The sequence below is a fragment of the Phalacrocorax aristotelis genome, chromosome 6, assembly GCF_949628215.1.
Source record: "Phalacrocorax aristotelis chromosome 6, bGulAri2.1, whole genome shotgun sequence".
Taxonomy (NCBI): Eukaryota; Metazoa; Chordata; class Aves; order Suliformes; family Phalacrocoracidae; genus Phalacrocorax; species Phalacrocorax aristotelis.
Genome location: NC_134281.1, coordinates 21,935,513 through 21,951,383, shown reverse-complemented (window position 1 = coordinate 21,951,383; position 15,871 = coordinate 21,935,513). Strand labels below are relative to the sequence as shown.

The 15,871-nt window shown below is 39.7% G+C and overlaps 1 protein-coding gene across 9 annotated transcripts in view; it reads right to left on the bottom strand.

Annotated features, from left to right (window-relative positions):
* ATP2B2 (ATPase plasma membrane Ca2+ transporting 2) overlaps positions 1–15,871 on the bottom strand; it is a 451,559-nt gene that overhangs the window by 132,836 nt on the left and 302,852 nt on the right. For all 9 annotated transcript variants that reach the window (XM_075096585.1, XM_075096583.1, XM_075096581.1 and 6 more), the window contains one exon: positions 925–1,122. In XM_075096585.1, coding sequence (XP_074952686.1) covers positions 925–1,122 — 198 coding nt within the window. The remainder of the gene's footprint in view (positions 1–924; positions 1,123–15,871) is intronic.

Genomic DNA, 15,871 nt, shown 5'->3' with positions numbered 1-15,871 from the left:
ATGCATATATGTGCTTATTCTGCTTGTGAATGGAATAGGAAGAAGGAAGGGGCCTTCAAGGTAAGTAACCAAAGGAATCTGAAAGCAAATGTAAAAAGCATTTCAAAGCTATATTTAGACGAAGACATTCTCCATGCATTTGCCAAGCTATTCACATCACTTCACACAGCATGTTTTATCCAGCTTTATAAGTCTATGAAGAGCTTGGGGCGTTGGGGGGTGGGTGAGGAAATCTGGATCAGTTGCCAGAAATGGAAATCTTGCATTTATGTAGGGGAACAAATATCTTAACTCTGTGAATTCAGGAGTACTTTCCAAAGGGGGGAAAAAAGAGAAAAAAGGGGGCAGGGTGTTAAAACTTCCTACAGATATCACAGAAGGATTCTGCCATTTATAGTTTATAAGTAACATGTCCTAGCATATAATATTCCCTTTTGAGCCAGGCTCACTAGCCTTGGCTATATCACTAAAATTACTAAAATGAGTGAATTTCACGAAGTTCAAGCCTTCAGCTGCTATAAACTAGCTGAAGACCTGTCCCCGTTCATGTATATAGGATACATTATTTATATAAACAATTACATATTTCTCCTCTGTAATGTGGTAAACAACAATCTCAAATGAATAAACAAACACCGAACACAAGCTCAAAGGTGAAAACAGAAACAAAAATACTCCAGTTTTATAAGAATCTTATTATTTTTCTTTTAACTTGCTTAGCACATGTCACCAGGTTCAGCTAATTGCATGAAGAAATGCCAAGCATACAAAAGATATGTCAGTACCAGATGTAATGGTAATAGGAACAAACCACATGGAAATTTCCTGTTACTGACCTTCTGGAGGGTAGGGATGGAATTAATTTGAGATACAGGACTGCTTTTATTTAAGTTTAGAGAAATAACTCCTATAAAAATCTTTTACCTTCATTCCCTTCTCCAGGTGGCTGATAAAACGAAAGCCCCAAAGATATGATGGCTGCAATTTCCAAGATTATGAGAGTCACATCCTGCAATGCTTCCCAGACTAGCTGTAAGAATGTTTTTGGCTTCTTTGGAGGTATAAAATTTTTTCCAAAAATAAGCTTTCTTTTTTCTAGGTCCGCAGCAGTGCCAGCTAATCCTGTAAATGAAATGAAATAAAATTAATTAAAATCGCAGTGATATAGAAAATGCCCACTTGCACCTGCACTTCTACAAATTGTTTGTCCAAGAACAACTACAAGCTGTACCTCCTATGGCATATTAACAAATAGGGAGATTTCCCATTTTAATTTTGCTTTTGCAAGATGATTTGCCCTTATGTTTTGATGATAATCTTTACATACTCTATTTAATACTAATTCCTGCCAGTTTTAATCATAAAAAAGTCTCTGAATAACTAGGTTTACTTTAATAAATCCTATGTATATAGATAGATAAATACATGTAAGCAGTGACTTCTGAAAACAGATCATAAAACATAAATTATATTGGGGATGAAATTGGAATAGCTCTTGGCAGCTTTTGGTAATATCTGTAGAAGAAGCATACATGTCTTTGTTGTGACCTCAGGTCGATGACATCAAAGTATAATCACAGAATCACAGGTTGGAAGGGACCTCAGGGATCATCTAGTCCAACCTTTTTAGGAAGAGCACAGTCTAGACAAGATAGCCCAGCACCCTGTCCAGACAACTCTTGAAGGTGTCCAACATGGCCGAGTCAACCACTTCCCTGGGGAGATTATTCCAATGGTTGACTGTCCAAAAAATATTGATTTATTTATAAATCAATAAAGCATGTCATGTTCTACTTCAGAGCAACTTATCCTGCTGCATACATACTGCTACACAATCACTGGAATGAACTGCATCCAATTTTTGTTTAATGAAAAAAGACAGCCAAAATGACAGGTTATATATCCAAAGAAAATAAAAAGGAAACTCTATGGCTCCTTAAATCGACATAAAAATGCACGTATTTTGCAAGAAACTTCAACTTAAGAACAATTCAATTTAAGGATACAGTGTAAGAACATGTGGTTGTGCTGAACAACCACACTTAGGTGCTTTTTTTTCCTGTTTTAATTATATTAATATATGCAGGTCTACCACCTTTTTGAAAAAAAAAAAACAAAAGGGAAAAAAAAAGACTTGCAAGTGTTAGGGTAGAATAACTGCCCATACATGGCTCTCAGCAACATAAAGAACTGCAATAAAATAAGTGGTTACATATATCTGTCAAATAATATTTGACATCTGTTGGAACATTTACAAAACTGTAGGTTTTGAAAGTGATCAGCAACACAAAGTTATTCATACTTATTCACACAAACATGACACAATGAAAATACTTAAATTGAGGGTTGACCTCAAAGGACTACAAAGGTGCCTGCAAGAGAGCAAGAGGAAATGATCAATCCCACACTCTAAGGATTTCTCTCCTCATGCAGTTTAGGGTACATCCTTCCCTCCCCCAAATCATATAACCTATAGGGTACTTCAGGAATGGAAAGCCCTATTAATAGCATCATCAAGATGCTAAGCAAAAGAAATCAGGATCCTAATGCGCTAATGGTACTCAGCGTTATGTCTTGTTGATTCAGGACTGGTGCAACTGTTCCCAACACTCATGTGCCAGTAAGTCACCTCTTGGATGAACGCACCAGGCCCAAGCATAATTTTCTAAAGACCAAGGCGATGCTTTTCTGAACGTATCAATCCTGCCACAATACAGGCAAAGACATTGACTCACCTTTCACTTCAGGTATATAATTACAGCTGCTGTGTAGCTTCTGGCTCTTGGTAAATTCATTAAACTTTCACCTTCAGCTTCTAAGAAACACTATCCTTCTCTTCCAGATAAAGGCATGCTGTAGTTATGATTACCTCACTTCATTTAATTTTCAGTACCTAGTGCTTAGTGACACTGTAACAGACAGGTTCCAGCTATTATGAAGTGTGTCTATGTTATTCTTCATGATTCAAACAATAACATGTCAAACCTCTCAGCTCCTCCATGAGCTCCCAGTCAGGTTCCACTGTGGAGAAAACACTTTCTCCTATGAAATATGAATTGCAGGCTATGAGCCATTTGGCTAGTTGCCCTTTTGTGAACCAGTGCAGATCACAGAACTTCAGACAACGTGTGTGAGAGATGGGGGGGGAGTCACTCACCGCTGATGGGATATGACATAGGGACAATTCTTTAGCAGAGACCAAACAAAGGCAGTTTAATTAGCTTTCAGAGGGCTGCAAAGCCCTTCAATACAAGGAAGGATTTTCACTAAACATGGCATGCACAATTTGCACTAGTCCCCCAAAACACAACCTACTCCAAATACAGCAGTGACTTCATACATAAAGAGGAAACTACACTGACAGCATTGATAGTGGTAGGGATTTTTGGCAGAAACGTTCATGTAACACATCTACAAGCGGCAATACAAAACTCTGAAACAGGAAAAAGTCAAAAGCACATTGGAAAGTGGAAGGAAGAGATCTCTGAAAAATGCCTGTTTTCCAATACAGAACATATGTGCACAGTGGTGGGCCGGCTCCAGCAGGTAAGCAAATGACTGGGTACTCAACAGCATGAAAGGGGTGGCTGAAATAAATCAGGAAATAGTCACAGTATTTTTCAACAACCTACCTATATTTGCCTAGGCATGATGAATTCACAGCTTTGATATTATGCTATATACTTTACTGTCAGGAGGCCATAAAAAGTACACAGATCCTGTCCTATGTTACTGATCATAATGCATGTATAGATATATGTACATACTGTGAAGCAGAGAGATATACTGGAACTCAAAGCATTGCTTTTCTCTAAGACAAAAATTGTTCATTTAGACACCATAGAAACTTAGACACTGTAAGGCTGAGGACTAGACTGAGTTTAAGGCATCTATGGTCACCATTATCTTTCAGACTATAGTCCAAATAACCTATGATGGAACCCAGACAAATTTTATTTAACTCTTTCATTTTTCATAATAAATATTAACTTCCTTAAGACCCATAAATAGACAAGGGTAAATTGTGTGTTTGATTTTATTCTCTTCTATAAGTCTAGTTCTTGGTGAAATCAATCACCGAGTCTGTCTCACCTAAAAATAAGAGCATATTAATCTTTAATTATCAAATGTATTGTATTGTAAATAATTTTAAAAGGCTGGGAAGTTAAATTCAATGTTCAGTTCAAACAAAAAAAATTCCCTTCTCCTGAGATCTGGCCATCACTCAAAAAACCCTGTTCAGCAAAATTTTGGTTTAGGTTTTTTTTTCCCTCCCACTGAACAACAGAAACTAACAAACTCCTGTATTTAGGGAGAGAGAGAAAGGAAAGGATGGAATGAAGAAATCTACACACCAACTGATGAAATCACATAGTAGTCCTAAGTATTACTGTAGAGATAAAGTCAGGAAGGGACAATTACATACATAGGGAAGCCAAAGTTATACAAAAGAGATATAGCTAAGGGAAACGTGATTGAGAATCTGAGGCAACGCAAGATGTTTATTTGCAAAAGCTTCCATTAATTCTCAATACTATCACCAACAGAAGGTATAATGGGGACACTCCATATCTTTTTCAAATAGTCTGCTTTATTCAGAAGCATTATTTTAGATAGTCCTAAAGGTGTTTTGAGCAAGCCTGATTTAGTTGCTTGAAGAGGATTAGAGGTCACTCACACTTCCTGTCACACAGGCAGATCTGCGGGATGCTGCTTCCCAGCTAGTGCACGCTGACAAGCTGTGCAGATGGTAAAAACGTCAATTAGCACAGCAAGATCTAGAAGTGGACATCTGTCCTCACCAGTACTTTTAACCAGGAGATGGCTTTCCTGCGGCTAGAATTTTTTTATGGTTTTGGGTGTTGTCTTTTGTTTGGGTTTTTTTATATTACACATACTGACTTTATTGCTGTTCCTGAATATGTTTTTGATTTCTTGCTTGTCCCTTAAGTACTGAGTCATGTGACAGTAATAAAAGAACATTGCAAATGAAAGTAACTTGAAATATCATTTCTAGATGAAGATGTAAAACATCTAAGGAAGTGAAGAACCAGTTGGTACTAAAAATAATGGAGATACCAGTTCAATATGACTTCAGACTTCATATGTTACTGGCAAAAGGAACAGCCTTCCATGCTATATTCTGCATGACAGTAAGCCACCGACTGGCTGGTTTTATATCCATGTGTTCACACAAGCATTAAATTTTTTTTAAAGTGCTTTTCTATGGTGAAGCTGCACAACCCTTCTTTGCTTGACCCAAGTGTTTTAGAATGATTACACAGATTTGTGTTATGTTTATGTACAAACAGTATGCACAGGTTTAGAAAATACTGTGAAAATTTATTACTGATGCTTCTAGCACTTGAATAATTTCTTAAGGTTTCAGTTTCCAAAAAGTATTCCCCAAAATTTCTTTGAAATTTGTGGGAGAATGAAAGTGATTGCATAGAAAACATTTTCTACAATGTTGTGCAGTATATTAAATGCATTTCTGATTTCATCTGGCATGCATTCATACAGAAATTGTTTTAATTGTTGCTTTTTGCAGGGAGAAAAAGATTAAAAAACTAGAGAAGTGCCACTTAATGAATTTTCTCTGTTCCTTATCTACATCTGTTAGTTCCTGCATGCTGAATATAAAACCATCATTTCAATTAAGGCTTCCTGGAAAATTGTATTTCTGTGACAGTTATCTCCACTGCAACCAAATGGAGCATAACAGAGAACTATTTTGATGTTGCAAAAATAGCAAAAGCACATCATTATTAAAGTAGCAATTAAAAAAAACCCGTAAAACTTTTAAGAGACACTTTCATATCTACTTAAATTATTAGATGAAGAATGAAGAATTTACATTTGCACTAATTGTGCAAATAAACCATTCATTTCTTACTTTCTTCTGTACACTTTCTGATGCATATAGAAAAGTAGATAAAAATTTCAAATAGCAAAACCGTACACAATGTCACAGCATATCTAACTTCAAAGGCAAAAAAAAAAGTTCAGCAAGGGAAGCAAAGGCTTCATAGTGATGCTGAACTGCTATTGAAATTATTACATTGGGTAAACCAACTATTTTGGTTAGTGGACTCTAATGACAATTAGATATCACATGCATGGATTTTTCCCATAATAACACCAACCTATATTTTATCTCATGAGCTCCTATGACCCTACTCTCAAACTGTTCTCAAATGATGAGCATTCCTAGCATCACATTACCTAGGTCTTCACAGAAACTAAAAAGTAAAATACCACAAAGTGTCACCTCGACAATTATTTCATTTTCTTTGCATTGTTTCACCCATTCCATTTATTTCACATTTAACTATGAAACAATCCCTGCCATTACTACTGCTACATAATGCTTTAGTATAACATCCCCAGGCCCACCAACTTCCCCACCACCAACGGGGGGGATGGGGAGATGGGGATGGGACACACAACACCAAATGTGAAACACAAAGTGAAAACATTCACACCTAGAATGTATGTCCCTCTGGCTTCCCAGTTTTATCACGTAGGTTGCTTGAAAAAATTTTTGATGCAGTACATTGAAATTCTATTTAGGCCATATTAAAATAAAATCAGTTAAGAGAATCCAGTCTTTCAGAAGGAGAATATTTAATGAGAGCATTTACTAGTTTTAGCAAGCTGTCTGTAAAGTATAATGAATATTACTTGTTTTCATTAATATAACTTGCTTACATTTGCTTACATAAATTTTAATAAATTTGTCCAAAAATTAAAACCCTTTGGAATTACAAATCATCTAGAATGTGTCCGGTAAGCTTTATGTAGCTGGTGCTACTATTTTTACAAGTCCATTTGGCAGTGCTGTCAACAGACCCTCGCAGGATTTAGAACCTCCTTGAGTCAAATGCTTCACAGCTAGATCTAAATAGCCAACATACAGAAAAGGGGGGCACAGAAGTGGCAGAACCAGGAAATGAATTAACTCCCCCTCCAGTTCCTCATTAATCATCCTCCCTCTTCACATCCAAGAGCAACTGGCCAAGTCACCGCGTCCCATCCTCTTGAGTTCTGCAGTGGCTTCAGCTGCCACCTCACAGTACAGGGACCACCCTCCAGCATCTGAAAAGCAGCAAGCTGACTACAAAGACCCTTATATAAACCTTCCCTGTTACAGACTGCAATCAAAACTATCACTCTGAAGTCACACGACATACATAAATACACCTCTAAATCCATTACTTTTAAAAAAATAAAGTAACTGAAGACCTTAACATTTTTTCTTATAGACTGACACATCTAATGTAAATGTTGGGAACAACTTGGTTTCTATATCTCATTCTCTTTCTAGCTACAGAAATGCATCAGCAACTTGAACTTAGTTTTATGAGGCAGCAAAAGCCAAAGTTCTTGCCCCAGACAGTTTGGTGGCAATTCAGGGGAGTAAATTCACATCTCCTGGGATTCCTGATTGACACTTAGCTGCAAGGTACCATGCAGGATTTATTACTGCCAAGAAGCACTAAATGCTTCACAACATGTTTCATTCATTTCCCTATCTAGCCATTTTGCTTTTATTTCTTCTGTCTTCTTCTAATTTCTTGTTAAAGTAAAATTGATCTGAAAAGAAGCTATTAACCAGGAAACAAATAATTTACATAAGATGACTAATAACAGCAGAACCAGAAATGGTTCCCAATAGTGACTGTAATGTGGTCCAGAAAAAAAGCCACTCATCTGAAGGCATGCTACAATTTCATAATAATCTAATGACTGGACTTATGTGCAGTGCATAACCACGAGCCAGTATCAAAATAACAGACAAGACATTGAATATTTAAGGCAAGATACGCATCATAACAGATGACTAATATTTTTCTTGCCTAAACAGACAACAAAGTCTCTCTACAAAGGCTGATAACAAAGCATTCAACAAGAGTTGAAGGTCCAGTATGAAAAAAGAATTAGGATTTCTTTTTTAGAAAGGTACCGCTGTCAGTGGGAGTATGGCTGTTGAGAGGGAAGATAATCATCCCACTAGAAATAATTTCTTGAGCTCTCACTCCACTCAGTAATCAGTACACCATTTTCAAATGTCTCACCTTGTGTACCACAGGCTCCTGGAGATGTTTTTCTTTTGTTCTATCTTGTAGTATCAAGTACAATAAAGTAGTTACAGATTCAGGGCAGCAATACTAATAAATACTAATAACCTAGTATGTATACCCACCATCCAGCCCCCCACCCATTACCAACCAGATAAGAAAGAAGTCATTAAAAATTCCTTGTTACATTATATATAAACAACAGCGCAGATCACCTAGCATTAAGAGACAGTTAACCTAAAAGTTATGGAAGGCTTTTACTGCAGCAAAGCCAAGCAACCTCAAGCCAGTGGGATACCCCACAGATGCTGGCTACTTTGGGTTTGTTCAGCATCACATATCTTCGGCAGCTGACTGGTATTGGGGCTTTTTGGAAGAGGTGGAAAGGGAACGGGAGAATGTAATGGTTCCTTTCCTCCCCTCCCCCTTTCTCCAGAAAAATAAAGACATGTAATTGAAAAGGTAGTCAAACCCTTTTTTAGTTATTTAAACAAATCTAGGATTTCACTCCCACAGAAGGTAACATGATTTAGTACAGACTGTACAAATGCCCTCTGCACAGGCTTATGTATTACCCACAAAGCTCCAATTTCCTATTGAAACATAGACAGATGGGACCATTTCAATGAAGTTGATGCAGAGTATGAGGGAAATAGTATCAAAAACATGCTGTTACAATGCTGAGTTATAGTATCATGGTTCCAGATAAAGTGAAAGCTTTTTCTTGCCCTTAATATTTAAATCAAATCAAGCATCTCTGACTAGACCTTAAGACACACTGGCTATTCTGCAGGATCAGGCTTGAAAAGCGCTAACATATGAATTGGGTAATGGCAGAGAAGAGCAACTATATGAGTTTAACAGAGGAGATCCAAGGTCTTAGCCAAGAAAAAGATCAAGGAATAAATGAGCATATAATAAAGTCACAGTGGAAAGCTTTCTTTAATTAACACACCTTCATAACCACTTACCATCACACTCACTGGACCCTACAAAGAAATTCACCACTTCATATGTATTGCTAATGGCAACCACAGGGGATGGGGAGAGAAAAAAGATCCTGCAATCAATCTGGGACTCTCTTTTCCCAAACTACAGTTTGAGTAGTGCTGATGACAAGCAAACCACTCTGGTTGCTACTGAGGCAGCTTGTGCCTGTCTGTGTGGATACAGCACAGCCTGGGGAAATGCAAGTCCCCCAAAGGAAACACTACCATCAGTCCAGCTCATAGAGAGCCACTGATTATATGGCTTACGTAAGTGCCTGCATGAAGGCATCTCCTGCTGGCTGGGAGCTGCATGTGTGCAGGCACTCCTCAAAGTCCTGGAGAAAGTACAGCCAAACAGGTAATCACCACCAATCCACCAAGGCAAGCCATAGAGCAGGGAATACCACAAAGGCTATGCTTGGGATCCTCTCCTAGCAGAAGACAGAGAAAAGAAGGATGGAGGCACACGTCTACCTGTACACAGGCCTATACTTATTGTCAGTAGCAAATGACACTGGACCTGGGGACTCCTGTTGCTGAGTAATACCACAACAAAGAAATCCACAGTTACAGAAATAGCTGCTAGACTGTCTATTGTTCATAATGATAAAAAGCCTTCAACTTCAATTATTCCCACTTCTTAACACAGTACAACTTTATGTCATGAAGTTTTGCAAGTAAAACATGATCAAAGGACATAAAGTCAATGAAATGTATCAGAAACTGAGGCCATCCGACTGTAATTCAGTAAAGCGGAATATATAGTAAGGAGACCCTCCGCTGGCTTCTCCACACTATAATGTACTTTTAGGCTGACATGGCCTAGACTCACTAAAAACTTCTCATTATTTTCTGTTCAGTTCAATAGAGCACATCCACTCAGGATGAGAGTCATGATAATCTGAGAAAGCAAATTCCCAAGGAACAAAGCATGTGTAGCTGGGAAAGCATGGCCTGAGAGAAGAAGACATTATGCAGCTGCAGACACACTAAAGAGGCTTCTAAGTCAGTACAGCATGAAGCTCTTATGCAGTATCCTGAAAGTCCCATGCATCTCTCTTTTTATATGAAAGATCTTTACTATTACTATTTGTCACTGCAATCACCATAGGTTCTTTAGTATAAGCAGTTCCAAGGGTCTATAGCTCATATTTACTTGATGAAACCTATTGGAAAGGTTAAAAGTAATATAGCATAACAACATATGCTCTCATACCAACAACAGCATGGAAAAAAGGTTGTGGGTTTTTTTTTTTCCTAGATGAGGCCAGGAATTTGTAGGTTAAGGTAGCTAATTCCTCATATAAATGTTTTAATCTTTTACATTAAAACAAATAACAGAAGTAGTCATCTTATGTTCTGAAGAAACACATTTTTGTGATGTCTGTAAGAGAGTCAAAATGAAAATACCAAAACCCGCTTTGCTGAGTCTACTTCCATAGCACGATTCTTTCCCACCCTCAGTTAAGAAAAAATAACAAATAAACCAGATAGCAATAAGATGCATTTTTCTGAGGTGTTACCTCCAAGTGCTACTACTTGGCAACTCTTCTTAATTTCATTGCTAACTTTGTCAGTGTCATCTGCTTTTCCTGTGACTAATGTCAGCTTGTCAGGTACACAGCTACTGTACTCACTTGAAACTATGCCTCTGCAAGAGGCACAGCATTTGCTATAGTGTACTTTATGCTGCTGTGTATTTAGAAGAGTATTCAAGGTATCTAAAAAAAGTGAGAACACTGAAGAAAAAGTGCTATAATCATTATGCCACCCGCCAACAACACTAAATGCCGCTATCATTCCTGCAAGTGACAATGATGTCACTTAAAACCACAATGCTTAGCTTGCGAGGAGACAGTAGGATAATAAGATGCTTTTTGAGCATCCAATGGATTACACCCCACTGCTTGGGAGCATTAAAATAATTAGACCTTTGAAACTTCTAACACAGCACACGCTGTTGTGCTCACTGTTACCTGCGTAACACTGTTGCACTCACTCAGTGTTACCCATTTGCTCCATCCTCTTAATAAACAAGTGGGACCCATCCTTCAGATCATAATCTGCCTTTCCTGTGGATTTCAGTACCACAAAGACTTGGAGAAACAATAAAAGTGAAAGCTGTAAAATTTCATCCAAAGGTGCCAACATGAGGATTATTACAATAAATATCTCATTTCTCAACACAGATATATACTCAAAGTTTAGATTCACTGGGCGCTGATAATTTAGCACAAACAAGCTCCCTGTTGCCCCATTTTCTAGATAAGTGGAGAAAATATGGTAAAGAAAATCTCAAGACTTTCCAGTCTTCTGGTAATTAGTTAACTCACTCTACAAAAGCTGCCTAGGTGTAAAAGAGCAGCAGAGTAGAGCAGTAACAGTGTTTTAGTTGGGATTATGGCACTATTGGAACAGATGTAATGTTATTCCTCCAAAGAGTTCTCAGTCTTACATAAAGTACAATAAAAAAGGGATAATAGCATGAAATGCTTTCTTTAATTTTGTGAAAAGTGACAACATTTTCTTGACTCACGTTTTATTTTTTGAATTATTAGAAAATGTAAACTCCAAGCAAAGCAATCCCAAGATGTACTGTGGGATGCAGCATTATCTTATTCTTATGCCCATGTGCAACAGAACTCCCATTAGGAAGACAACACCAACAGACCTCTCCTATTTTAGCACACTAAAAAGCCCAAAAGAACAGACTCTCTCCCATATGATGCATATATTGTCAATCACCTTGATTAGCCCTGCACATAACTAACCTAATGTGCTTGTTTTGGCTGAGAAGGGGTTAATTCTCTTCACTGTGGTGCCTGTGGTGGTCAGGGAACTTTCCAGCTTCCCGCACTCTGCCGCATCGGCAGGAGGCTGGGAGGGGCGGGGCCACAGCCGGGGTGGCTGACCCTGACTGGCCAATGGGATGTTCATTCCATACCATGTGACACCATGACTAGTATATTAAGGGGGGCAGTTGTGGCTCAGGGAGGCAGCGTGGCATCGGGTCAGTGGGCGGTGAGCAGCTGTGTCATGTGTGGTTTGTTTTGGTGGTTCATTCCCCTCCCTTCCCCTCCCTCCCCCGCCCCGGGTTTCATACCTCTTGTTGCTTTCATTTCCATTGCATTTTTGTTGTTTTTTTTGGTTTTTTTTAAATATTTTAATTATTAAACTATTCTTATCTCAACCCATGAGCATTACCCTTCTGATTCTCTCCCCCATCTACTGGTGGGGGAGCGAGCGAGCAACTGTGTGGGGCTGAGTTGCCGGCTAAACCGCGACACCTAATTTGAATGATCACTACTGAAGTTCTCCAGATTCTTTTTTCAGTGCAAATCAAATACTAAATTAAATTATGAAGTACCTCAAGGAAGGTGTTCTTAGTCACCAGCTGTAGTAAGAGTGTAAGTCAGAAGCAGTCAAGGACCATGTATTTTTACACACACCAAACTGGACCCACTTCAAAACCAAATCTTTATAGAAATATTTTAGAATCTGTAAAACTTAATCAAGGTTTGCTCATAAGTTTTGTCCACAGATGAACAGTGTATCTCACTAGTCTGTTTTACAATCTTTATTGACTACATTATTTTCGTTGTATATTCTGTAGCAAACTGAGTCTGACCTGCATCTCATCTTGCATTTTATCACTGGGATGAAGTGTAAACCCTTTCAGATGGACAGGGCATCCAAATAACTAGAGCTACTGACTTCTGTTAGCTTAAACCTGCAGGAATGCAAGGTAGCAGAGGGAAACACAAGACAGATAGTGCAAGCATGTAGCAAGAGCTCATCCTGGGAGACTCCTGAAAGGAGAAGACTTCAGATTAAAAACCCAGTTCTTACTGATTACAAAAGTAGGAAATGCTTTAGGGATACAAGGGATTCTATATGGAGTTCCAGCAATCCAAAAAGCCACTGAAAACTGCTCAACTGTAAAGAAGCCCCATTCACGGTGACAGAAGTGGGAAAGGATTTCTATTCAAATCTGTTCACTTATTTGGTCGTAATATCTGTGTTCTTTATGTTAAGAATTACTTCTTCCATCTTTTTGTGTTCTATGGTGTGAGAAGTTGAAAACTTTGTGTGTCTTTTGGCAAGAGCACATCCAAGAGAATGTAGTAAGGCAGCTCTGCATCAAAGCTCTGGCAGAAGTGTGCTCATATTACAAATAGTTATGAATTTGTGTTAGACACATTAGCAGAAATTGTTATACTATATTGTATCAGAATAGAGGCACCAAATTCATATTAAAAACCATCCTTGGGTAGCTTCAGTGAGAAAACAAAGACCACATTTTCTTAATGCCCCCAAAATAACCCCTACAGTTATTAATTAACCCTCATTATATATGTGGAAAGTGAAGATTTCTTTAAAATGAGGTCTCAAATTAGAAGTAATTTAATCAATTTGTGGCTTAACCATTTTCCTTGCACAGCAGTTACCTATGCTTACATTGTGCTAGCCATTTTTTTTACTTCCAGCGCATTAATTCATTGCTTTGCTTAATCCAGCTCAACTGGGAAGAGGTACACTTAATCCAAAATAAGAACATCCATACAAAGAGTTAATCCATAATGGTTAATCAGGAATAGATGTCCCAGAATAAATCCACAGCCTGAGAACAGGTAAATCATGGAATGGTTTCTGTTGGAAGGGACCTAGACCTAGGATCTTTAGACCTAGTTCCAACCCTTCTGTCATGGTCAGGGACACCATCCACTAGACCAGGTTGCTCAAAGCCCCATCCAACCTGGCCTTGAACACTTCCAGGGATGGGACATCCATAACTTCTCTGGACAACCTGTTCCATTGCCTCACCACCTTCATAGTGAACAACTCCTTCTTACACCTAATCTAAATCTACAGTCTTTCAGTTTAAAGCCATCACCCTTTGTCCTATCACTACATGCCCTTGTAAAAAGCTCCCTCTCCAGCTTTCTTGTAGGCCCCCTTCAGGTACTGGAAGGCTGCCATAAGGTCTCCCCAGAGCATTCACTTCCCCAGGCTAAAGAACCTCAACTCTCTCAGCCTGTCTTCATATTTAATTTAGACCACCTTCACTTCAGCTTCCCAAAGCTGCTGCTAGACACTCCTCGCCCTACACCTTCCTCCCTCCTCATGCCACAACTATAGCAATACAGACATTTGGAGTTGAAGCCGCACATCATGCAACAGGAGAACACAATAATCAGAACAAAAATAGAGAAACAAAAAGACCAAGAAACAGAAAAGAAGCAAAAAGAGATTAAAGAAAGCAACTAAACATAACTTTCTTATTATATGATGGTGACTCGAGGCAGCCAGCATGGCTTCACCAAGGGCAAGTCCTGCCTGATGAACCTAGTGGCCTTCTACAATGGAGTGACTACATCAGTGGACAAGGGAAGAGCTATGGATGTCACCTATCTGGACTTCTGTAAGGCCTCTGACACAGTCCGCCACAGCATCTCTAAACCACGGAGATATGGATTTGATAGGTGGACTGTTTGGTGGATAAGGAATTGGCTGGATCATAGAATCATAGAATCATTAAGGTTGGAAAAGACCCTTCAGATCATCAAGTCCAACTGCTAACCTATCACTGCCAAGTCCACCACTAAACCATATCCTCAAGCACCACATCTACCCTTCTTTTAAATACCTCCAGGGACAGAGACTCAACCACCTCCCTGGGCAGCCTGTTCCAATGCCTGACAACCCTGGCACAGCTTGAGGACATTTCCTCACATCCTATCGCTTGTTACTAGGGAGAAGAGTCCAACCCCAACCTCGCTACAACCTCCTCTCAGGTAGTTTTAGAGAGCAATAAGGTCTCCCCTCAGCCTCCTCTTCTCCAGACTAAACAACTCCAGCTCCCTCAGATGCTCCTCATAAGATTTGTTCTCTAGACCCTTCACCAGCTTCATTGCCCTTCTTTGGACATGCTCCAGCACCTCAATGTCCTTCTTGTAGTGAGGGGCCCAAAACTGAACACAGTACTCGAGGTGCGGCCTCACCAGTGCCGAGTACAGGGCACTATCACCTCCCCGGTCCTGCTTGCCACACTATTCCTGATAGAAGCCAGGATGCCATTGGCCTTCTTGGCCTCCTGAGCACACTGCTGGCTCATGTTCAAGCGGCTGTCAACCAACACCCCCAGGTCCTTTTCCTCCAGGCAGCTCTCCAGCCACTCCTCCACAAGCCTGTAGCGTTGCATGGGGTTGTGACCCAAGTGCAGGGCCTCGTTTAATCTCATACCGTTGGCTCTGGCCCAACGATCCAGCCTGTCCAGGTCCCTCTGTAGGGCCTTTCCCCCCTCCAGCAGATTGACGCTTCCACCCAGCTTGGTGTCATCTGCAAACTTACTGAGGGTGCACTCAATCCCCTCATTCAGATCATCAATGATGATATTGAACAGGACCGGCCCCAACACTGAGCCCTGGGGAACACCACTTGTGACTGGCTGCCAACTGGATTTGACTCCATTCACCACCAGTCTCTGGGCTTGGCCATCCAGCCAGTTTTTAACCCAGCGCAGAGCGCACTTGTCCAAGCCATGAGCAGCCAGCTTCTCCAGAAGAATGCTATGGGAGACAGTGTCAAAGGCCTTACTAAAGTCCAGGTAGACAATGTCCACAGCCTTCCCCTCATCCACTAAGCGGGTCACCTTATCATAGGAGACCAGGTTAGTGAGGCAGGACCTCCCTTTCATAAACCGATGCTGGCTGAGCCTGACCCCCTGGTTGTCCCACACGTGCTACATAATGGCATTCAAGATGAGCCCCTCCATGACCTTTCCCAGCACCAAGGTCAGGC